General features: G+C 35.6%; 1 protein-coding gene across 3 annotated transcripts in view; it reads right to left on the bottom strand.

Moving 5' to 3' along the window:
* The window catches only part of LOC135198548 (branched-chain-amino-acid aminotransferase, cytosolic-like), a 52,213-nt gene that overhangs the window by 855 nt on the left and 25,144 nt on the right, over positions 1 to 26,214 (bottom strand). For 2 of the 3 annotated variants that reach the window (XM_064226235.1, XM_064226234.1), the window contains exons 2-7: positions 15,798 to 15,842; positions 14,145 to 14,351; positions 9,718 to 9,948; positions 9,140 to 9,328; positions 797 to 911; positions 184 to 338 (exon numbers count right to left, since the gene is read on the bottom strand). In XM_064226235.1, the coding sequence (XP_064082305.1) occupies positions 184 to 338; positions 797 to 911; positions 9,140 to 9,328; positions 9,718 to 9,948; positions 14,145 to 14,351; positions 15,798 to 15,842 (942 nt within the window). Of the gene's footprint in view, positions 1 to 183; positions 339 to 796; positions 912 to 9,139; positions 9,329 to 9,717; positions 9,949 to 14,144; positions 14,352 to 15,797; positions 15,843 to 17,959; positions 18,029 to 26,214 lie in introns of those variants that run through there. The other variant, XM_064226236.1, reaches the window with a different exon arrangement.

Below are 26,214 nucleotides of genomic sequence, written 5' to 3'. Positions count from 1 at the left end.
ACGAAATACACAGTTATACCTAGTGTAGCAGTATATATGAACATGGCAATAAAATAACAAATGACTAAGACCTCAAATTTTCCAGATGAGAGATGCAGGATAACTGTATCCAATGCTGAGATTACACTTACAAAAATTCACAAAGCAATACAAATTTAATATGGACAAAACTGTATATCTTACTTTGCCTTCACTTTCAGCTTGAACTATTTCTGCCATCGTAATATCCCTCTCTGAAACTGTGAATTCATTCCACTCCCGTGCTAATGATAACAAGGAATCCCTGGTTACACCTGGTAATATCAAACCATCAAGTGGAGGTGTTGCTAGCTCCTTCTCTGCAAAAAATGAGCAAACATTCATAAGATGAACTCTTAAAACAAAACATTTTAAACAGATTTTCATTACTTTTAGCAAAGACCATTACATCACAAGATTCTGGTATGATCATAATCATCTGAGAAGACAGCAACAAAACTAATTTTTAAATTCCTTTCATAGAAAAAAATTACATGAAAATGGTTTTCCAAACAACACATGCATAATACTGTCAGTAAAAAGATATAGTATACATTACATAAAAAGGTAGATGGTAAAAAATCTCTCCGCTTAATTACTGTTGACATTTTATTAAATAATTCCTTCTGCCAAAAATCAACCACAAAAAGTAGATATTTTTCCTACAAAAAAGTAACTAATAATGTTTGAAGTCTTTCCCGCTTGATATACCATGCAAAGAAGTATTTTAGCAACAACTGAGCCTTCTTATTTGTAAATCAAAAGCAAAGTAACACACCTCCATTTCCCTTGTCAAAGAACACCATGAGATTCATAGCACCAACTTCAGTAATTCTATGCTCTGGTCCAAATAACCATAGAACTTGCTGAAGCCCTTGCCTTTCTGCAGTTTTCTGGAAAACAAAGTACAAGTAATGAAAAACTTTATTATATTTGGTCAGTAAATTAAGTGTACATCGCAGTGCTCAACCAGAATATCTAAACCATTTTCATAAGAAAAAATACAGAAGAAAGTAATACTCATGATGGATTCTAAAAAATGCATATAAATCATGGCTGTTCTCTTGGATGATGACAGCCTGACATTTGGAGTCCCTGATGTTTGCAGGTGATAAGTGTCAGTGATCATGACAGTGTTAACGACAATAAAGAGAATATGCAGAGGCTGTTAAGACACTTTTCACTCAGCTTACTTTATTTCCCTTATAGTATCCCTATTGACAAACTTTGCCCATCACATTTGTTGAGAAGGAAGACCAGATGATGATAGATAAGACAAATTTCAAGCTTCATGGCCAAACGTCCTAAGAATAATGAGGACAAAAATACATGATATGCTTAGTTTTATATGAGAGCAGAAAGCAGAGAGAATAAGTCAAATATGTTGATTATTCAGAGGAAGGAAGTGTGAGCAAGGACAAAGAAAAAGGGCTATATCTTGGAAGAGAATTCCATCAGCAGAATGTACAGCCTAGAAATGTTAATGCAAGATACCTGAGCTGAAGAACACAGCCAGTCAAACAAGAAATGATTTACCAACAAAATTACATCACTAATTAACAATAGTATAAAGGGTTTTACTATTGAAAAAAAAGGAGACCACAGTCACTGGAAGAGAGTCAAGTACTGTTTAAACAGATATAAATGTCTATAGAGCTCACCAGACAATTGGTCTGGCATGCTAATAAGGTGTTCAATGTCCCTCCCCCAAAAGAAAAACACATGAAATAAAACGGAAGATTACAATATAAGAGATGTGCATCAAAAAAATTATCTCTTGAAACTAATAATACTCAGTACCACTTCATGAAATGCTATACACTTGAATGAACGCATAAGACTGATGAGTATAATCCACAAAAATATGGACACACAAATGTGGCATAACTCAGCAAAACAGACAAATCCACTGAGCAATTAAATTAAGGCATCATTTCCATTTGTCATATGAATACAAAATGAAACTCAATACACAAATACAAACCCAAAATAGTAAAAATAAGAATAATCAAGACTAATCAAAGACAATATATATGTAATATCCATTGTAAATTCAAACTGAAAACTATGTATAATACAGTTTATATTCAACCACGAGCCAGTCAGTTCTATACAGTAATTGGAAGCACCTTTAATGAGGTAAGAGTTTCTGTAATCATTCACTTAACACCAGTTTTTGCTCTTACTGAAGCACCTGTCCCATGCAAAACTGAGTTGAGTAGTAAAACAACTCAACCAGACACATACAAGTTTTCCTGCAATTATACTACAGGCAGTTTATAAGAAATATCAAATACCTTAATAATTGTAGGAAGAAAAGTACTTTACACTTATTAATGTCACATGGTAACATACATGGCAATACTGTGCTTCCATGAAAAATCCTAAGTAAACTGACACTGCTGGGGATTTCTTTGTTTCTTATCACATTGCTTTATAACCACAATCATATTTTAGTTTACACAGAGCAAGTTGATGGTTTTTAAGCCAAAAAGGATAGAAAATATTGTGTGTAATGGCAAAGCACTTCAAACAAAAATAAAAAAAATTGCTTTATTACTTCTGTACTCAAAGGCCTCAAAAATCCTCTTTACATCATAATAAAACTCATTACACCTTGGCTTGAGGACACTACCTAGTTGAAAATATTGGTCCCAATGATCCCTGTAATGAGAAGTGAATTTTTAATAGGTCTAATATAATCTGAATATCAAGGTGTAAAAACTCATGGCTTTCAAAACCTTCGAGTAAGCATCTTACTTCAATCTAAAAAGACATTCTGCTATAACATCTCCCTCATATATCAGGTTGTTCCCTACATGGTCAATCTAAGTTGACCTCAACAGACTCATTGTCCCTTTTGAGTCCCAAGCAAAAGGCTCTAGCAAGACAATGACTTGTTTTTAAGGATTATTAATTTTAACAAAGGCTAAAACATACATGTAATCTATTCTTAACAGAACCAGTAAAAGTGGCCTCTTCTAAAGCATCAAAGGGTAGTATCTGGGCCAACATAAGTGACCCCATCATTAAGGGAGAATTATATGAAAACAAAGCATATGGATGTTAACACTCACGTAATCCTCATGGATGATTATCAGAGCAGGCAAATTTACATATTCTGAAAGCAAGAAAAAACAACTCTAAAATTTGACCATTTAGGTCTGGTACAAGGACACCAGATAACTGACCCATGAATGATCCACTTAGAATTGAAACCACTGATAAGGGAAAAAAAATGCTTCTAGTTTACCTAATTTAAAAAATAAAAAAATATATGAAAAATATCTTGGCAACAGGCAAGTTCACGGTAAGAGGCTTAGTGAAAAAAGTACTGTAGGAGATATTTCCTGCTATAAGAGCTGAGTACAATGGACGTTTTTTGCAGTCTAAGTACTACATATCTCATTTTAATTTAATTTGGTAGCCTGAATACCTAAACTTCTAAAATCAAACTCTCATGACAAAGATCACACCCGTATTGGAAAAATCAGAGGTCACTTACATTGACTTCTTTAAATATCAGTTTAAGGATATTCCACTCTTCATTGTCCAATAAATAATAAATAAAAATGGTAACTCGCACACATATAATATATGTATGTATGCACTATATGTAATATATGGTAAATTCATAGAAATTTTAAAAAACTGCATTTGGATGGTTGGCAATGCAAAAGCAGGCTGAAAAAAGGTTATTGTATAAATGATAGACCAGGAAAAAAGTTTTGGGGGTGGGAGACAGGAGGGTGGAAAGGTCAAACAGGACAAGCTGAAAAGAGCAGGCAGGCGTTAACACTCCTTGAGAGCTTTCGTAAATGCTATTGGTTTAAAAGCACTGCATCACTTGGCAAGTCATCACATTTCACTTTATCACTTTTGACTGGCTAAGATATATATGACACCAGTGCAAAACCATATGGTAAAAGATGCATGGTTAGGCAAGCACTCATGTGTTTTGTACACTTTTGCACTAGTGGTATTAACACATACATCATTGTGGTTTTTTGCTTTTGAATGGCTGACTGAGTGTGTCATGATAACATCGTATATATATTTTCTTCTCTACAACTTAAGTAAAAAGTGATTCTCTCCTCTGTCCAGTGTCATGTGATTCTTGGTATTTGTTCCCAGAACAGCAGTGTGTCATGTGTCATGATGCTTTCCTCCAAACATACTGTTTCTGTTGCAGTGCCTGCTGCATTGCAGGTGCTGCTATTGGAGTGTGTGGTTCTGTGTCTGTTGTGTATGGCACCACTACCTCCTAAGAGGGTTCTGAAAGTCCTGACCCTTTAAAAAAAATGCTGAAAATTGTCAAGGCCTTCATTTATGTCAAACCTACAATGCTGACAAAACTGGTCTATTCTATCTCTTGTTGCCTACTAAACTTTGGCTGATAAGAATGAAAGACATTTTACCAGTCGAAAGCTTTGTGTGTGCAAATGTTTCTGGTAGGCATCATTGCAAACCAGTGATAGAGAACATGCAAACCAATCAATGTGCGCAGTGTGGGTTGGTGGATTACTTACCAGTGATTTGGTATCACTTGATGAAGGCATGGTTCACCTCCAAGGTAATTTCCAGTGGGTTCCATAACCCCTTTGTGAGGAGGTTATTTATCATCAGACACAGGACTTTAAAATTACTAGGCATTCCACCACAACCCAGTTGGTTGGTGGAAAAGGTCATATTAGGGTTGTTTTTGGCTCCTAATAGGACTGTGCTCATTCTATCAATGGACCAAAGTGTTAATGTTGCAACAAAATGACTATACTGGAGGAAGTGCCTGGGGGAGGAGATGGCAGTGTTCGCGGACAATCAGAACAAGCAATACTTGGATACATGGCAGAATGTATTTTGAAGGATCTTCAAAGGTATTTGCTGAAATTTGCATATGCTTGGAAGAATATCACCTTACAGACCCTGTGGCACACTTAGGACCCTATCCTGAATGGCAAAGAGGGAATGATTGCCTTCCAAAACTTTGATGTTGACAATTATCAAGCTCAACTCACCAAAGGAGGCAACCATTTACCAAAGGATGACACGTGTCAGTGACAACTGTGCTCATTCTACCTTCCAACTTTGTCCAACAGTGAGATACATACTGCAGTTGATACTGATGAGATGGTGGAGAAAGCCCCTGAAAACAATGAAAGTGACAAAGGCAAGTCTTCATCACAACCAGTGCCTTCATATAGACACACAAGGATAGTCTTCGTTATGTTTATCAAAATTATGGAGAATCCTAACATCACCCATAAGGCCTTACCCAGGGCATTGGAGTTTGCTGAAGGTATTTGAAAAATGCTGTGGACAGTTACTGTATAGCAGAAACATCACTCTGGTCATCAGAGTACCCTCGACAGCTTCTTCAGACTCCTGTGCACCCAAGCCCATCACTATCTACTTCTTTGGTAATTCAATCATTCAGCTAAGAGACACAAGTGAGCATTTTGGAAATATTTGCTTATGTGAGAAGTCAATTAAGTCAAGACACTGATGTTTATCTACTGCCTTTTGACAACCAGGACCATCTAGGCACTTGAAACCCCTTCTGACCACTTCTTCACTTGACCACTTTCTTCACTCCATAATATTGAAGAGGTACAGGACCTTGACTAAGTGGTGTTGGAGGATGGGGAGGAAGAGGAAGATCGAAATATGTTTTAATATCATAGGGAAGCCCTATGATTTTATGCATATCTCACTCACAATACCCAAAAATAAAGTAGTAGTACATTATATATGAAACAAGTTTTCATAAACTCATGACTTACAGCCAATCTGTTAGGTGCCTCTGATGTTTACTGAAGATTTTCCAGAGATATTTCCCTCAATGACCCTGGTATAAACCCTAATTTTGCGAATACATCTCTGGAAAATCCAGCCAGCATACTTGTACAGCTGACATGCCAGCAAACTTGTATGTATTTCATCCTTTCAGCACTGTAAGAAGTAAATACAGTACAAATTACCTTCATATTTTGTAGATATTTGCCCCAATATCCAAAGACTATTGACATCTGAAAAAAGTTCCCATCTCAAAACTGATAAAATTAACACTTCTATACAATTTCAGAACAATAACTTCCATATCTGAACTAGTACTAGCTAACAACAGTTCTGTATGAGGGATATTATCATTTTAGGTATATTTAAAGTGCTGTTAACCTAAACTTAACAATTCAGAACATAATGTTGTTATTAAAATGTTAAATAAGTACATGAACATTTTATCTTTCACTACCATCAGTTGAATACCACTTTATCTTACCTGCATTACAATATTTTTCTAAAGTTTCCTTGAAAATGTGCCTTAAGTTTCAACTCATATACATATACTATATAGAAGTACTACCTTGAATCAAGACACTTGCTTCCTAACTCTATATCTATATGAAACAATAAGGTTCTTGCGATTAATTTTTCAATGTAACTAGTAACATCCAAGACGTCAGCACCAGAGGGGTCCACATTCTTTTCAGACTGATTGCAGCCCTGCCTTTTATTTCATTACCATAAGAGTTTAACATGTGGACTTACAATTCCAGAGTTGGAAGCAACGTCCTTAATACCAATCAGATTTTTAAGTGACAGCACCACGGTTAATGACTCTCTTTGTGAGCCTGCACTTTGTATTGTTTGGTATTCCACAGATTAGTATTCAGGAACCTTTATTGTTGCTCTATAAAATTTGTTGCTATAGTTGCAAGTCTTTGCTCCTACCATATGTGATCTGAAGTTACTGCTTGCCTTTACAGAGGTCTGATAAGGACTGACTACAGCTAAATCAAGACATTATAAATATCTTGAGGCAAGTTCCCATGCTGTAATTTCCCTTGTTCTCTGTATGATTATTCCAAGTACTATGTATCTAGCAATCACTTACCTTTTTCTCTAAAATTTTTTCACTTAATTTACAGAAAATTAAACCTAATGCTACCAGAAAACCAAACATTGATTATAGAGCTTTCTGTATTTATATCTACAAAGATGATGGGATGTATCACTGCCAATGCCTTCGCGACATTTACTTGAAGTGCCATTTCCTGCTTCCTTATAACGGTAGCTACGATTTAGATCATCACAAGAAGACATCATCAAGGACACTTCAACTGGGGATTTCCACAAATGCCTTCAGTGCTTGCATTAAAAGCACCTGGACATGCCTGTTTTAGTTATATCCATAACTTGATCAAAACTTTAAGTATGGTTGGTTAAACCTAAAGAAAATCCAGATACTGGTTCTAAATAATGGAAGGCTTTCTCAATGTTTGCAATGAGAGAGAACCCAAGCAATATTTAGAGAGAGGAGGAACACTAAATTATTCCTTCAATAAGGACATCAACTGCATATAAAGGATGTATGAAATATGTTTCTGTAAATACATACTCATTTATATGAATACTACAGCACAGGTACTTACTTATAATGAAATTATAAGTTTTAAAGGACTAAAAAATATGCATTCAGTAATATTGAAAACCCTCAAAAACACAAAAATATAATGATAACATGATTAAAACAAGTCTGAAAATATATGACTTCAGCTAAAAAACTTCAAAACACCTGGAAAAAGAATAAATAGTTAACTTGTAAATGTATGCTGTACTCAAGTCCTTTAAGTATTCATCAAGCCACATAAAAGTCTTTATGAAAAATTGACAAAGTTTTACAAAGGGTGTAAACTACTTCAAAAGCATCTGGCATGATGAGTTAACCAATGAAAATCTAATGAACTTTCTTATGGCTACTGAACATGGGCATAACAAAGGCTGTAATCTGTCAAAATAAGTGAAATCTTACAACCTTTACCAATCCTATTAGATTAGATTCCTTTCTGTATATTTGTATGAATGACAAACCACTGCCTTCACCAGGCACTAACACCTTGGTATGAAGGAACAACTTACTATACAGCATTCACAAAGATGACAATCGTGGCTTCATTTTCCAAGAGTGTAAACCATTGCATCTTTAAAGTATGCCCTTAGTCTGGAAAAATTAGTCTTTGGATTGATGACATGCTTACCATTTACAAACCATTTTCCTTGTATTTTCATTGTTTTCTCCCCTGTTATGAAGTCCTTCCCTTTTTCTCCTTTTGCATTAACTCAGGATCAAACTCTTTGGCTTTTGCCCACAAACTTTTACAAGGAGTTGTCCCCCCTAGTCCTTCACTTGAAAATTCTTGTTGGGTTACACTTTAGCTATTAACAGAAAAGTGCCCTTGTTCAACATATGTACATACTGCCATCACCTATTATTTTCTCCACATTAAATCCCTCATTAATTTTAGAAGCATGGAACTCTTTTACCAGTTAATTTCCATCACCTAGTAAAAGGATGCTTCTGAAATTAAATTTCAATACATTACAAATTTGCTGAATATGTATAAAACAAAATTAATGAGAGCTATCATTTATAAGCACTGCATGCCAACCATGACTAAACTAATTTATCTCATTATAGGTTTGGTCAACAGTGCTTCTTGAGGGCAGACATGGAATGGGCATGAATTACCCATGCCCATTACTGCTTTCTGCTCTTCCTTGCATATTTTCCAGACAATCGTCATCATTCCCCTGGCTTTCAGTCAAAAGTTTTTGTAAACAATTGCATTATAAAAAAATCATCAAGTTCAACAGAACAGCAGCATCTGAATATCTTACATTTACAAAGTAGTGGCAACTTTCTACATAACGTCATATATGAGGAACTAAATATACTAAGTCTATGAAATTCCTTTACAGCAGGAAAAATGTGACCTTCCAATATACTACCAAGGCAGCAGTGGACAACTGGGAAACTTGAAAAACACTGATATGGTAGGTAATTTTTTGTAATGGTTGTATTAGCTTGTCTTGGTCATACACATATATTCTGGAATACTTTAATTATGAAGTAAAGAATTTCTTACCAATACTGTACGTAAGTCTTTCTGTACCTTGGATCGATTAACCATAACTATCCTTCAATCTGTCCTTTTTTGTAAGCAGGTAGTACTACTGCATTTCCTTTCACAAGAATGAATGATTATGAGATTCAGATTTATCTGATAAACAGACACCAACATCCTGTATTTAAAGCACATGAAACTACTTATAAACTATTTACCTGAATAGCAAGTGTTGGTCCATAATTTGATCCCATCTTCATCATACCGCATCCACCTGGCCATGCCCTGACAAACTTAGGATCAGCTAGCAAGGACACAGGTTTAAATCCACTAGAAAAATATGGACCAACTGGAGACATGATAACAAAAAGAAGGGCCTCCGTTGGCTCTTGGACACCTAACGTAGGCTGCAACAAATACAAAAAATAATGTTATTCAAAACAAAGTCTATGTACTCATGCCTAATCCAAAGTTTCTAAACATGGAGTACTGTACTTTGTTGGCTATTGAATTTTGGTAATTTAACTTAGTTCTTGATCATGAATATCTTCATATAATATTATAGCTAAATTAATTGCACATTGCATCAAAACTTTTGTTCATTAATGCATGTAATCACTGATGACAATTCCAAATCTATGCTCTAGGCAAGTTTATGCAATCAATAATACACATACAGCAGTTGTAAATTTCTTGTTTCACATTACAATTACAATGTGGAAAAAAATAGAGATAAAACATTTCAGTGCTACTTATTTCTATTCAAAAAGAACAGAAAATCAGAATCAGTACTCACTTCTGTTCCAATCATGGTAGGACGTAAATAAAGACTAGATGATTCTGCATGAGGGACCCACTCCTGATCTATGCTGACTATTTTCTTGAGAAGCTCAATCAACTCTGCCCCATCGAAAGTGGGTAGAGATGACCTGGCTGCAGTTCTGTTCATACGTTCCATATTTTTTTCTGGTCGAAATAGTCTAATTTCATCATCATTGCCTCTGAAAGCCTTCATGCCTTCGAATAACTATAAAGAAAAATGAATAAAAAGATGCCTAATGACAATGTGTTACATTACTCTCATACACTGGGAATTCTTTCACTAACTATAAAATCTCCAAAACTTCAGGACAAAACTTCATTAAATCCTCCCATTGTTAGCCAAAGCACAAAGTTTATGCTTGAAGTTATCTGAACTAGAGGAAGAAAGGCTGAAAAATGCATTGCATTCTTTAACATGCCCTCAAAGATTTTATGAAACACAATATGTAACTGACTTATGATTAAATTGGATCAGCGTTTGGTTACTTCAGTACTCAGTTGCAGTTATCAAGTACTACATACTGAAATTCAGGGAGCAAAATGCAGGTTAGTTTGAATGTGTTATAACTTCTTTATGAAACAAGGTAACTGGGATGGGGTTTGATTATTGCACAGCATATGGGTCATAAATTTCAATCCAGGCCATGCCCTTTTTTGCAATACCTAAATTTTTAAGTTTTAACATCTTAACACATAAAAACTCTCAATTTGAAGCTAGATGAATTTTATATGAATTTAAATTTTATACAGAAACAGGTGTAACAACAAAAGTGAATGGGTTTATATCTAGAATGGAAGCAAAAGCCACCGTGTCATATTGCTGCAGGGAAAAGATACACAAATTCTCAAGACAGATTACTTCTCTCTCAGTTATGTCACAGATCCCTACCCATGTCCACTTTTCATGTTTGAAGAATGACTGCAAGCAATGAACTCCCATCCACTTAGAATATTTAAAGGAATATTCACTATAAAAGGGTGACAGCAAAATATGCCAAATACCTGATACGAAGATTTTAACTCCTATTCTGCTATGTACATTACGCAGCAGACACCCCTAAAAGCAATGTCAATAATTCTCAAACATAATGTTATGTATTTATCTTTTGGTAATCTGCTTCATGTCAAAAGTCCTCCTGTCATTGTTTTCAAAAATCATAAATATATTTCACAGATTTGCTATTTTCACCTTTCCTTAATATCTCCTGGATATGTTTTTAACATTTCCTTTGTTCTAATAACCAACTTACAAAACAGAATGCATATACATACCTGCATACATTGTGAATATGAATGATTTACATCTTACAACACCCTCATATAATGAAAAATTATACTCTATATGAAAAACAGCCTAATGTCACAGTATTTCCAAGCACATTTTTTGTGTAAATACTGTACTGTACTGAATATAGATAATGCATATCCATAAAGGAATGATAATGGTTCAGGTAGGGCAGCCTACAATTAGGAGACATAGCTCATGCTCAGTAATTTCAGTATCTTATATCTCTGTAATGCATTCCTGTAGTAAAAGTTATGGTGACCTATGCTCTCTGTAACAGTTTGTCACATACACTTTGGTCCCCTTAATGCATCAGACTACTATATGCTTAAAGTCAGAATAACATATGTACCAAGATACACACAAACATGTTAGGGGGATTCAATTCTATCCCAAGTACCTTTCAAAGATAATAGATCCTATTGTACTGAGGCAATGAAATAAATTGCAATCATTACCCATATACCTTCTGTGGTAGTTTTTCTTGTCTTTACCCAATATTGTGTATACTGTGAAACTAACACAGTGACTGGCTCAAAGAAGGGATACAATAATCTGTAATTTCTTTATGTGCAGGTCAAAAGCAACTGAATTACTAAAGAAAAGCAAAAACCTCAAACAAGGTGGAATACTCTAATCAGACAATGACAAAGCACCAATATCTGTTAATTCTACAATTGCATTTAAGCAAAACTGAAGTACTCAAGATGAACATAACATTGCCATGAAGATGGAACAAACTTATAAACAGTGAAAGCACTGACTAAGTAGTACAGTATTGGAGTTCACAAGGCTTTACAACTGTTGTAAAGAGTGATATGAATTACGTATTTAAAATATGTATTGCAACTAAAGGGTTTGACAAAGATGAGGAAAAAATTATATGTTCTTGTTACTCGGAGTGTTCAGAACAAACTACCACCAAAGAATAATAGATGAGACTTTAAATTAGTACTCAGTTTGTGGATATGACTTATTTTTATGTGCAGCATGCAAGCCCTGAAAAAGAAAATGCTGAAAAGATCATTCATGCTCAGGAAAGACGATAAATATTCATGAGAAGTGGTACTTGCTTTCAATAGACATATCAGTTACAGGTTAATAAAGTGTGTAAATCAAAGAAACCAGTGCAAAAAGTATAACAACCACAACATTATAGAATGGTCAATATAAGTCTAATTCATATTTATATTGAGAAAAGAGGCAAATAGGTCCTAGATTAGGGTATAATAAGCCTGAGGAATGTTTTTAGTGTGGTAGAAGTAATTATTACCCCCAATAGCAGAGAAATGTACTTAGCTTCAGCAAAGAACATTAATAATTGTGGATACCTAACAAATTTCAGAGTAAATAATGTAGTGCTAAAATGATATTCTAAAAAAATAATATAAAAAGGCAAATTTTACAGACCTTACCTTTCAAACCTAACTTGACTTGGTTGGGGGAGGGGGGAGTGTTTGTCCACCCCAGAAACTGCTCCCCATGTAACAATGAATATCCCTGTCTCCCTATTCTCCATACTACCTGATTTTACAAGCTAAAATATCAAAATTCAGTAAGCTAAGGTTATTGTGCCATATAAATTATGCACAACATTCAACAAGCTAAGGTTAATGTGCCATAGAAATTGTGTAAGATAAAAGACTGGAAGAATATTTTTATGGCTATAAAAGATGAAAATATAGGAAGCTAACCAAAAGTGTTCTTTAAATCTTAATGAGGTATTGAACTGAAAGCTTAGGTATCATGTACAGGAAGAAAGCTTGAATAGCAACTGTGCACCATGCAAGCATTAAAGCCTGACAATTTCTAAGTTAACAGCACCTAAGGCTTTACCTATTGCCCTCTAACTGGCCAAGAAGGAAATAAACAGGTTAGCATAGCAAAATATATGGGAGAATGTTATATAACAGGAGTATGCTCTCCAATTACAACCAACAATGAAAAGTGATGGAAATTATAGATAAAGGTATAAACCAACTTCAAGCCTCAAAATACAAACTGATCAACATTTCGTAACTAGGCCTGCAGATGTATTCACAACACATTAAAACTTAGATGAACATAAGAGGCTAAAATTTGTACTGCAGAGAATTTTCAAAAGAGTAAGTGCAATTTTGAGGTGCCATTTCAAGATACTTAGGCCTCATTGACTGCATCACTGAGAAAGGTGTTGAATAAACATCTAGGCCTAATGGGACCTCAGACATAAGAGAGATTTGCTTTGCATATACCCCTAAAGAGAAACATCAATGATAAACTTGGCAGCAGCAGTGTAACACCCAAATGCAAGCATTACACCCAGGGTCCCTAATTTGAAGCTACACCAGAGGGAGGAATGTTGCATTCCTTGAGGCAGTGTAGATAACACAGCCATGTTACAGGGTAATAATTTCCCCGCGGAAGAAATGGTCTACTTGTGTCCTTTTGGTATAGCACATGTAAAGATACACTAGCTATACTTTCCTTGTTATTGTGAATTTCATTAAGTGTCCATGTGCCAAATGTTCTCAAAGTCTACACACACTTTGTTAATGTTCTCTTGCCACCTGTTAGATCTTGAGCATCTCCATATAAGTCGCACTAATCAATTAGCCTTTTGTATAGTTTAACCTGTGCTGTATCTTACTGAATAATTCAGCCACATTGAGATTATTGTTTCTATGTGTAACTATATATATGAGTTTTAAGTATGGAAATGCTTTACTATGAAAGGCTTCTCATGGGGACTGATGAAGCCTAAATATTAAAATTCTAATTTATTTAAAAAGATTATAGTACTGGCTAGTCCTAAACCATGCTTGCAGATTTTGCATGTCTCTTTAAAATGATAATAATGAAGCATATACCTTCCAAATTCAGCCACATACTAGAATACTGGATCTCTACTAACAAGTTGTTGAAAGAATAACAACTCTGCCACTAATCTGACTTTTTGTTAAATCAATATCAATAAAAGTGTACAAAACATGATGTTATTTTCTTTAAAAAATGTAAGTGCATATCATGAATCTCTGTATTCATACTGGCATATCATATAAATGATTCACATAAGAAAATTCTAAGAACTTCACAACAGGCAAACCCAGACAATACTAACACTGAAAATCCCTTACCTCAACAGAGTAGTGCAATACTTTGGCCGCTGGGTGCATTCTAAGATCATGGAAAGGTGTTATTCTTGGCTGACCCCATCCACTAGACGCATTCCAATAAATTTCTAGCATATGATCTGTAAAATTACGTCCAAACACTAATTCAGAAACAGGTGGCTTTTGCTTTAGCTGGTCTGGTGTACAAAACTCAATTTGAAGCTCTGATGCCTGTTGAAAAAAAATATAAAAATTTATTTGAGATTTGAATGACAACATCAAAGCTCAAAGCTCTCTCTCTCTCTCTTCTTCTTCTCGCTCTCTCCTGTTCTCTCTCTCCATCTTCTCTCTCTCGACCTCCTCTCTCTCTCTTCTCTCTCTCATGTGTCATCAAATGATCAGAAAATCAAATAAATAAATATATAAATAAATAATAATATATATATAATTATAAAATATATATATAGATATATATATATATATATATATATGATATATATATATACTATATATATATATATATGTATATATATATATATATATATATATATAGTAATAATTCCACAAAAGTAGACCTAGTAACAACTGCTAATGAACCAGTAAATCCTCCTAAAGTCTTGCAGAATGACAATGCTTTTAAAATCTACTATTTTTACCCTCCTTTTTCTTAATTCTTAAATAAATTTCCTCGACTGAATTCTAACATTTAGTTGACTTTATAAAAGAAATTCTCAAATCAATGTGGTGAAAAATGTACAAACAAATTGTGGACAATTTCTGCAAAAGAAATTTTTAAATGAAACTTCCACAAAAACAAAAAGTGAGGATGGAACTCATACTATAGCGAAACTGGCAATAACGAAAACAGCTGGAAATTCGATAGAATACAGCAGTATTAATATTTTATTACTGGTTCCCTTAAGAGTAAAGACATCTCCAGACGATATTTGTGGCAAATATCAGAGACTTTGAGAACCAAATAAAATTTCTAAAATCATTTGTTTCATTCATAAATCAAAATTAGCTAATTTAATATTGATGTGCCTTCTTGCATGGTACGTACACAATTTCCCATTACTTATTTGCAATACAATCCATTTACATGTTAAAATTAGACCCTTTTCTTGTGTATTCAAACTATATGTTTTGTTAGAAACATGCTGAAAATTCTCAATTCAGCTTTAAGGATGACTCAGTCCTCATCATCAGAGGCATGAAACTGCAATAAAGTCTATTGAGACAAACTATTTATAATCAGGTTCTTGCAAAACATGACTACTATTTGGCCATTCTGGGAAAACACATAGTACTTAGGAGCCACGTGTACCTGTACAGAATCACAATGATAAAATGAAACTCATTTACAAACCATGTATCCAAATTAAAGAAAACGTTACAAAAATGAGGGATAAATTCTCTCACTGAAAAGACACTCACAGTATTTAAATCTTCATGCTACCTCTTCAGAGCGGTGTTAAATGTCAATAAATGAAGCAATTATGTCCTAGCATATGACCGTTACTCTCAGAGGGAGTGGGTACCAAGAAATGAGCTGGCAGTGATCACTGCTACATTCACTCTTTTTAGAGAGCTGAATCATTATCCTTGTGAGTAGTATACCCTGTGAATGAACCTGTTGTGTAAATACTCAATATAAAAAATAATTTTGCCCCATACCTTGAAGGACTGTGCTGACATACATCGCACTCCATGACTGATTTCCTGAAAAAGAGAGTAACCATAATAAATATACAATGCTTTTAAAAATGGTGATTTATACACACATAAATATGTATATATATGTACACTGATATATATATATATATATATATATATATATATATATATATATATAATCATAAGAACACCATGATCCATATAAAATATTCGAGCTACAAATGTCCTTTATTATCCAATTCGCTATACCTTGTTAAGCGAATCGATAATATCACTGACATCTTGATTTCGTCTCTGTCCGCTGGACGGTGGTTCGAACCCATGAGAGGACGAAATTATTATCAACTAAAAAATTCTTCCCTTTAGATTTACACATATGAAAATATATCAGTTCTGAGGTAGAGCGAATTAGATATTAAAGGACATTTGTAGCTCGAATAATATATATATATATATATATATATATATATATATATATACAACTAAAAAAAATAAATAAACAAGAACCAAAATAACATATGATTGTACTATACCCTTTTTCTAATCTGATTTTGCAACCTGATGTAGAATATTCTACTAATATCAATATCAGTCTACTAATTCTATAATGTATACTGTGGTAGCAGCGACAGTCTTGTAACATGGGAGGGGGAGTGGTGTGACTACGCTAAATACGTTTTAACCATAAAAAGGCTTGTCTATCATCTGTCCTGAACATGGGGAAACATGGGGACGGGGGGGGGGGGGGGGGTTGTGTCACTACGCTAAATACTTAAGATATTTTCCTCGTTATTGACCATAAAAAGACTAGTCTATCATCTCTCAGCATGGGTCTTCGTCTGTTTTTTTATACGTGTGTGTGTGTGTGTGTGTGTGTGATGTGTGTGTGTGTGTGTGTGTGTGTGTGATCTTCCTCAGAAGAGAGGAGGGATGGACAATGAAACTTCCTGGTACGTAGATCTTGGAATGGTGTGAAGCTCACTCAGTTATGACACACTGAAGTCCCTCAATGGGTGAAACATAAAAATGCCTTGTGAATGCCCATAGTATGTGCAACAGAATGCAACTCGATTCTAAACGCAGCCACAGCTATCATCTTATTGACCCACATATGCGTCTGTGACATTTATGCAGTGACGTCACAAACCTAATCCTAAAATAAAGCATACAGACGACCAGTGGGTGCCAACACCCTGTAATCCTTGGAGCGCTTCCAACATATGTTCCTTCCCTGACGTCAAGCAGTAGTACTTACGAGAACAAAAATCAAACAGAAGCAATATGATACAATGTCGTGTTCACTTATCAGAGTTCGAGAAGTGTCGAAGAATCTGCATTCTGTGCACAAATCCGTAAGAGACGTTGCAGTAATGTTCGAACGTAACGTCATCAATGCTTTCAGACTAATGCAAATGAAACAGCTAGTCCGACCCGGAAAATGCGTAGTATTATATAATAAATAAATGTTACAGAAAAATGCATAGTAGTTATATAATAAAAAAAAAAGGTGTTTTACCCTTTGATTCCATCCTTGTCTACCCAGAGTGACCCATAAATCTCCTTCAAGGCAAACAGGGATCGCAAAGGTAACCAACACAAGCATTGGCTTCTCGTATAAGAAATACAGTTAAAAGTAATCACAGACACGAACATAATCCAAAGGGCTCCAAAGATCAATCAATTAGACAACGTCGTTTCATAACTTTCGACTTTTTTCCAAAGATTAGTAAATTAGAATACGAGTTCCATAACTTTCGACGTTTTAATAAAGTTCATTTTGTGAAGGGGAGTGAGTTGATAATATTGACTCTAAGCAAAAAATGCAAAAGGTAATTTGCTATTTGCATTCCTTCCCCTTCAGCTATTCTGCGTTAAATTTATCACCTACTCATGCAATTTCAGCTTGAGAAAAAGACTTACAATAATGTTGTTGCTTGGTATGCAACGGCCCCCCAAAAAAATCTGATTACGTCATAACACAAGGACACGAAATGGAACAGGTACGCTGCGCATTGCTAATAACTCGTAAAATGCATGCACACTACTTAATCAATCTGAAGCTAAATTCTATCATTTTATTACAAACCCCGATAAAAAAATCTACACTTAAATCAAATATCAAGAACCAACGCTGCTACAATAAATATGCGACTACCACCAACCTTAGAACAAATATGACCAGCCGTCGTACCAGGTTTGCCGCGATGTCCGCACATCACCGAGAAACTACTAGCTCCGTACCGGGAGGTGTAGTGTTAATTGCCAAACAATGTTATTTTACTACACTAACTAGACTAAATAGTCACCCTGCTTATATTATATTAACCGTATCTTTACCAGTATATGAGTTGGGTTTACTAATTAAACCTTTTTAGAGTTAGATTTTCCCCTTTCCGAAATTCAGTTGCTTCATATCTTCTGAAACATTACCTAACATTAATGATAGTCAAATTTAGAATCCACGGTCCAGACAGAACAGGTCACCCAGACAGCTCCCCAATTTTAAGCCTCTTCTGCGCACCTACGTCATCTGAGGGAGCGTGGTGGTGAGAACCATTAAGACCGTAGGTCTAACACACCGTCAAGAGACCTTTATTCTTTTAATTTATTTTTTAAGAAGAGAATGTTTTTGAAAATATGATCTTTCAAGTGTCAAAAGAATGTAAATAAAACAACATTTACCTTTTGAAAATATTTGATCAAGTTACCGAAATTCAGTTGTTTCATATCTTCTGAAATATTACGTAACTTTAATTATAGTCAAATTTAGAATCGAACGAGACACGCGGACAATGTTCAGTCTTGAAGCTGATTTATTACATTCGATATATATATATATATATATATATATATATATATATATATATATATATATATGTGTGTGTGGGTGTGGTGTGGTGTGGTGTGTGTGTGTGTGTGTGTGTGTGTGTGTGTATTATTGTTTTATAGTTCTGAATGTTATATATGATTTGATACGTAAATAAGGCCACAAAGTGAACACGGGCAAGTAAATTTATTCATAAAGTTTTCAGCTAAAAGTGGGAAGTTACAAAAAAACTACACTAAAATGTATTTCTTTACTAAAAACGGTTACTTTTCATTCATTTCTTTGCGTTCCCCACAGAGTAAGTTGACAAGCTCCATAAATCCTTCGATATTCATAAGTAGTTTATTCTTTCTTTTCTTTTTTAAGCCACATTTATCACTTTAGGTAACATGCTGTATGTCAAATCAAAACGTTTGCCGAAGTAATAATAATAATAATAAACAACCTACTATATAACATAGGTCTAGGCTTAAAATCAATGCCATAAGCATTGTAAACAGACAAAAACGATATGAAACATGTAGGTCTATATGCCACCTTTTATGATCCGGATATTTTGAAATGAGATATTTTCCCAAGAGAATGGACAGCATATTATGCATGATTTATGGTATACATGTGGTAATCCTAAGCACATCATAATTGGTTTTTTTTTTATCAATAAGCTACATTAATATAAAGAAAATCCACGATTATAATACACCACTTCCTAGCATACTGATATCGAAACTTATTCGGTTATAATCAATTGAATCACTTCAACTAATGCAATTGCCTAATGCATATTTGCAGTTGTTTCTAAAAAAAAATAAAAATAAAAACTCATTAAACATGATTAAGTTTACAATAATGTAAGTCAGTCTTCACCCTAAGATTAATTCACCAAATTTTACTAACCTATATATATAATTACAAAGGCAAATTGAAGATTACTGGACCTAAAGAATGAATCCATTGTAACATATCACGTTTGGGTTACGTCATCTGCTGTTGTCAAAATCGGTTCTTAATTGACAATCGTATGATCGTATCTGATATTGGCGCGTGAACACTCAAGACTAGTAAAAATGGTTCATTTCTCAAAAATATTAGTATTTTCAAAAATATTAAATAATTTCAATCATTTTTTATTAATGGAAAAAGTTTTAAAAGCATAAATATATATGCGGACCTACAGCGCCGCATATCGTGAGGAGTGCAGACCTCAGCTCTGCATTCAATCTCCCCCTCGAATCTTCTCCGCACTTTTGGTCGTTTCTCCGCGCTTTGGCAACAATGATCCGTAATCCGTACACACCAACAGCGAGCACTAGGTTACTAAAACCATAAAACTGCTTTACTTTTTTAAAAAGTGATGGCCAGAATTAGGCTCCTGGCCCACGCTCTATGAATACGGCCTTCAGTGCATGCCTGTGCCTCATTGGGCGACCATTTGACTGCATGGTAAAAACTTCCTGTTTAAAAAAATGCCCAGTTCATTTCAAAACCAGATCAATTGTTTTTCGTTCGACTTTTCTGTTCTGACAAGACTGGTCACTCAATCAGCAAGGTTCAAGAATCTACACCCGGGAATTGGTGCTTCACAGCGCATGTACTGCAAGACTGGTCACTCAATCAGCAAGGTTCAAGAATCTACACCCGGGAATTGGTGGCTTCAGCGCATGGTACTAAAGAACGGTCAAAAGCATGCACACTTTTACTGCGTTGTTCACAGATGTTCTGAACTGCGACAATGAGAACGCCGCCATACTGCCGTATGTATATACGGCCACAAATTTAGTGTGTAACTTAAACTTTGGGAAAAAATCAAGAACTTGGACAATTCTGAATGGTACTACGTCGTGTTTCTCTCTCTCTCTCTCTCTCTCTCTCTCTCTCTCTCTCTCTCTCTCTCTCTCTCTCTCTCTCTCTCTCTCCTGTTTATGTGTGTACTTAACGCACATTATGTATACACACAAATTATTGTTCGCAGTATACGGCTCGCGCAAACAAGAAAGGAATCTACGTAGTAAAATGAGAATTTCTTGAATGGACACTTACCATTCATCAAAAGATTCCATAATTATATACCACATGTCATCTTAGGCCTAATGTTTAGACTGACCAATTAGATGCGATGGAAGTGAAAAAGATCTTGTAATACTGTTATCATAATCAAAGACCTCTTATTAAAATATTCATATTATGATACTTAAGTTGTATAAAATATAGAAAAAAAATGTCCACGAGAGAGAGAGAGAGAGAGAGAGAGGAGAGAGAGAGAGAGAGAGAGAGAGAGAGAGAGTGGATTTTCCCTCTTCGAATGGTTCTGTGCGCAATAATTTTTTTTTTTCGTTTGCGTCTACATCGAAAAACGTAAATAAATGTTGCGAGGTACACAAAATACATGAGAGAGAGAGAGAGAGAGAGAGAGAGAGAGAGAGGAGACTAGTAGATGCGATTATCAGCAATCTAATCACTGCTGCCAAATGCAGGATATAAACTTCAAGTGGATGACTGAGAGAGAGAGAGAGAGAGAGAGAGAGAGAGAGAGAGAGATTTTGCAGTTTTATAACTCAATGAACTAAATATTAAGAAAATACATCAATATTTCTGTTTCCTATCTCATGGCTTCAACAACTACATTGGAATCTCAAAATTAACAATGTTTACTGGTGATAGCCATGAAAATATATACTGCTTTTGAATAAAGCTGTAAAGCGTTCCTTCACTGTGCCAGGCTGTCGAAATTGTAGCTGCTGCTCTGTACATACCATTTCTTTACACATTATTAGAACATATTAGAATATAGGATCTAGGCCATAGGTCTAGCGCTGGGGCCGTCGTTTAATTTTCATTACCACCTGGATCATTTCGAAGGAAGGGCTTCAGAACCGGCTACACAACAAAAGCAAATTTTCGAGATAAAAGATTCTTTGTAAACGCATAACCATACCATCACCCCAAATCCCCTAACAAAACAAAACAAATAAAAAAGCTACACAACAATTTTTTTTGTTTTTTTTTTTTTTTTGTACTCGCTACTCCCTCGAGAATCACGAACTGGATTACTTCAACGTTTTTCTATCTAAGCAATTTCCATCTGGTCCTTGTCTGTCTACCCTAAAATGAATATTTCCTTATCAGTAGAAGTAATAAAGCTGATGACAAATACTAAATCCTGGACTCTTCAAGAGATATCTTTACAAATATGAGTTTGCTGTTTGGTACTCATGATCCTCCACCAAACCTCTTCTCTCCACATCTTCCTTCACTTTGTCTCGCCATCTATACTCTGTTTTTTTTCATCTGTCCATCCCCCAGTGGTGTTTTTGTATGGTAACACTGCGTCCCGGGCTTGAAATAGTTACGCTGTGTAAGTTTTAGGTAAATAAAGGATATCTGGTTGTACATTTGCAACTGAAAAGTGTTTTAATAATTTACTGTATGCGAATTACACCGTTAATATTCGAAATAGAATATTGTTATTATTGTCGAATGTAAGCTGCCTTTTCGGGGTGGCGAATGGAACAGCCAGACGCAAATTCCATCAAACAGATGCTAAACCAAGTTACGTCATATCGTATCTGGCTGAAACGCACTTTATAAAAATTAACAGTACATACTGATATACTTACGTATAATGAAGTAATACGTTGACATCTTGCCGTAGTGAACAGCGAGAGAAGCAATTTTCCCGCCACTGCGTCTGGCTGTTCCATTCGCCACCCCGAAAAGGGAGCTTACATTCTCAACCAATAATAATAACAATAAGCCTATTTCGAAATATTAATTGGTGATAAACTTCGCAATAAAGTAAATTATTAAAAAAACACTTTCAGTTGCAAATGTACACCAAATATCCTTTTATTACCTAAAACTTACACGTAGCGTAACTATTTAAAGCCCGGGACGCAGTGTTACCATACAAAAACCCCACAGCCGGATGGACAGATGAAAAAAAACAGAGTATAGTTCTGTGTTTCTCTCGATCTTCCTCTAACAGGGTCATCCCAAGCCCTCTTCACTCCCTCCTAGCCATCCATCCTCAACACATGCCTATACCATCTCAATCGTGAATCTCTTATCACCTCTGTAACTTTACTAAGCCTCCCCTTCATCTTATTTCATCATTTTCCAATCTCTCAAGCAGCGATATTCCCATAATCGACCTCAAGACGGATGTCTTCATTCTCTGTTGGCTCCTCAAGCTTTAACTTTCCTTCTTTTTCTTCCCTTAGAGCCCTATATACAACCACAAAGGAAAGAGTGACAGACAAACTAACGGACACACACACGATTCCGTCATCAATACCTGTGAATAAAGCCTTTGCGACTTGTAAGACGAGTTTTGATGACATGATAACCTTGGCAAAAACATTAGCAGGCACGCCGACTACTAACACTCTCTTCCTTAAAGCACATCTGTTCACAATGCTCTAGCTTTCCACAAATCTGACTGAGAAGGCCTCAGCTCCGTAGGAAAATGACAAAGGCAACGTATGGGAAGAGTTACAGACGCACTGAGAAACACAAGACTTTAACTTGGCAAAACAATTGAATGAAATCAGTTTATTTCCTAGATAGTGACCCCCAACAAAGTTCAGTGATCGTTATCTGTGATATTCACAGTCTTTAGTTTGTGTTTTTTAAGGTCATCCCAACAGGCTTGTATTAAACCAACGCCATCTTGAATTCAAGATGGCGTTGATTAAACACGCCGCATAGGTGGATACATACCAGGTTAAAACCCCTAGGGGTCACTAATCTAGGAAAGATCCTGAAATACCTTCGACCAAGTAGTACAACGAACTGTGATGACCACTTCTACGGGCTGCTCTTTGAGCAAGATCCCGTGCTGGCATAAGGCCAGCTTGATCACAAACAACATGACCACTGACATGCAGGCAATGGGACAGAAGGGTATCAGACAGAAAAACAGAAAGACAAGCTATTTCCCTCACACGTATCTGTCCATGATGGTCTAGTACAGCGCTTTTTTAACCTGGGGTGCTAGCACCCCTAGGGGGTGCTGAGGAAAGTCACATATGTGGCGGTAAAATATCAGTGTTTCTGTAGTGAAGGATTACGTTTGGACAAATGTATTTTAATGCATTTTTAAATTCAATAAACTTTAACCTGATTTTCAGGTTAAGGTTTGTGAGAAGCTAGTCGCACATAAGTAACAATACAAATCGCATTGATAAGCATTTTTCATTGAGTTTGTCCATGATCTTTCCTCTATTTTCTTATTGTTTTTGCCAAAGCTATTGCCATAATTACTGTGTTTGTTTTGGAGATTGAACCAAATATATGATCAAGATGTACTACCCTTGTCTTGACTTTATCCTTGTAGTAACTAGGTGTTAACCAATGGTAGGGGGTGCTGGACTCCTTAGGCCTGACCAAAAGGGGTGCTGAGGTCGAGAAAGGTTAAGAAACGCTGGACCATTGTACCAAGTCATCTTTGAGAAGAATCTTCCCACCACAGGAGCACATTGCGCTGACAAGAATCTACCCGACCCAGGAAAACATTGCAGCGACAGGGTAAACATGACACGTACACGTACGCTGACAGATAAGACAGACATTAACAAAAGGGGGAATGCTATATACAAGCATAGGCCGGTCGCCGCCCAGCGATTCGTCGGTAAGGGACTACCATACGAAAATGCTCATGTCAGGACACTGCTGCTAGCTCCCAAAGGAAAGATTGAGCGTAGGTCAGCCACCGTTCTTGTTTTGTTGTTGTTCCTGGTTGTTCCCTCCTATATGTAGTACCAACATTAGCGACGTAAGAAGGCAACTATGTCCCAAGGGCAGTAACACCCATCATTCCATTTTACTCGACCTTGGAAGACTGGGTACTACAAGGTTAGCAACATGTAACTCGAACAGCTTCCCAGCGTAGGACATTTCACTTTTTTTCTCTCTCCCTTTTAGTCCCCATACCCTTCTCCCTCCCTCCCCCACCGCACACACACACAAAAGGAGTTGGCTAATATTCAGTATTCTAGGAAATATTAACTCCTTTATACAGAACGTCCTATAGAATGAATGCTATTCGAAGAGACCACGTGGTCCTTCCAAGAATCTCTCTCTCCCTCTCTCTCTATCAATTTACTTACGTACTTTCAAAGACGTAGAAGACCTCATACCCTGTATAACACAGGAGCAAAGAACGGATAAACTACATGACAAATTACAATTACAAGACATTCTTTTTTCCAGATAACTGCTACCAATTGCGTAAAGTTGCCTGCACTCACTGGAATTGTTGCCAGCAACTGCTAGCGACCGCTGACAGTTGCAAAGCAGTTCCAAAATTTTAAACAACGACTTACCAGCGATTATTATTATTATTTTTTTACTGGACTTGGCAACTGCAAAAATAGCAGCCGCAATTTACATTGTACTTTAATTATTATAAATGAGAAATGTTCATATGGGAAGCCTGCGTACGATGTAGCTACCGGTAGTACCAGGACTAGCACTAGTAACATATAACGATATTATCCTCCCAGCCGTCAACAGCAGTTGGCAAGTACTCATGTTAGATCAATATATATCCCTTACGTAAGATCTTTCATACATACACATACGCATACATATATACATGTGTATGTATAATTTAAAGCTACTAGCATTCAGATGCAAGGCATAGCATGAAACTAATTTTGCACAGACGTGTCAAAGAAACGTACCATTTAGCAAGTGTCGCTGACGTAAATTAAAAAAGAAATTACATACATTCGTCTTGCTCTAAATGAGCAATTGCTGGCTAAGTAGCATTAAACTGTTTATTGAAAAAGAAATACATCGCAGTTCAATCTTACATGGCACCTGGAGACACGTGCGTTCCGGCTCTTGTATAATATCGCCTCGTTATATTCACTTTTCTCAATATTTTTGTCAATTTGACTTTCATAAAGTATATAGCACTGTTCAGCGCCCTCACACACATACACACATACATACATACACACACACATACATACATACATACATACATACATATACATATACGTATAATATACGATATAGTATATATATATATATTATAATTATCTATATATAGAATATATATAATAATATATATATATATATATGTGTGTGTGTGTGTGTGTGTGTGTGTGTGTGTGTGTGTGAGGGCGCTGAACAGTTCTATATACTTTATGAAAGTCAAATTGACAAAAATATTGAGAAAAGTGAATATAACGAGGCGATATTATACAAGAGCCGGAACGCACGTGTCTCAGGTGCCATGTAGGAGAGGAACTGCGATGTATTTCTTTTTCAATAAACAGTTTAATGCTACTTAAGCCATCAATTGCTCATTTAGAGCGAGGCGAATGTATGTAATTTCTTTTTTAATTTACGTCAGCGACACTTGCTAAACGGTACGTTTCTTTGACACGTCTGTGCAAAATTAGTATGTATATATATATATATATATATATATATATATATATATATATATATACATACATACATACATACATACTCATACCGAGAATATATATATATATATATATATATATATATATATATATTCTTCTGTTAAACAGGATACATCTCATGTACAATAGACCAATTACCACACTGGTTTAA

This window comes from Macrobrachium nipponense, chromosome 22, assembly GCF_015104395.2.
Source record: "Macrobrachium nipponense isolate FS-2020 chromosome 22, ASM1510439v2, whole genome shotgun sequence".
NCBI classification, from domain to species: Eukaryota; Metazoa; Arthropoda; class Malacostraca; order Decapoda; family Palaemonidae; genus Macrobrachium; species Macrobrachium nipponense.
The sequence above is the reverse complement of the archived record's forward strand: the minus strand, read 5'-3'. Positions and strand labels throughout refer to the sequence as shown.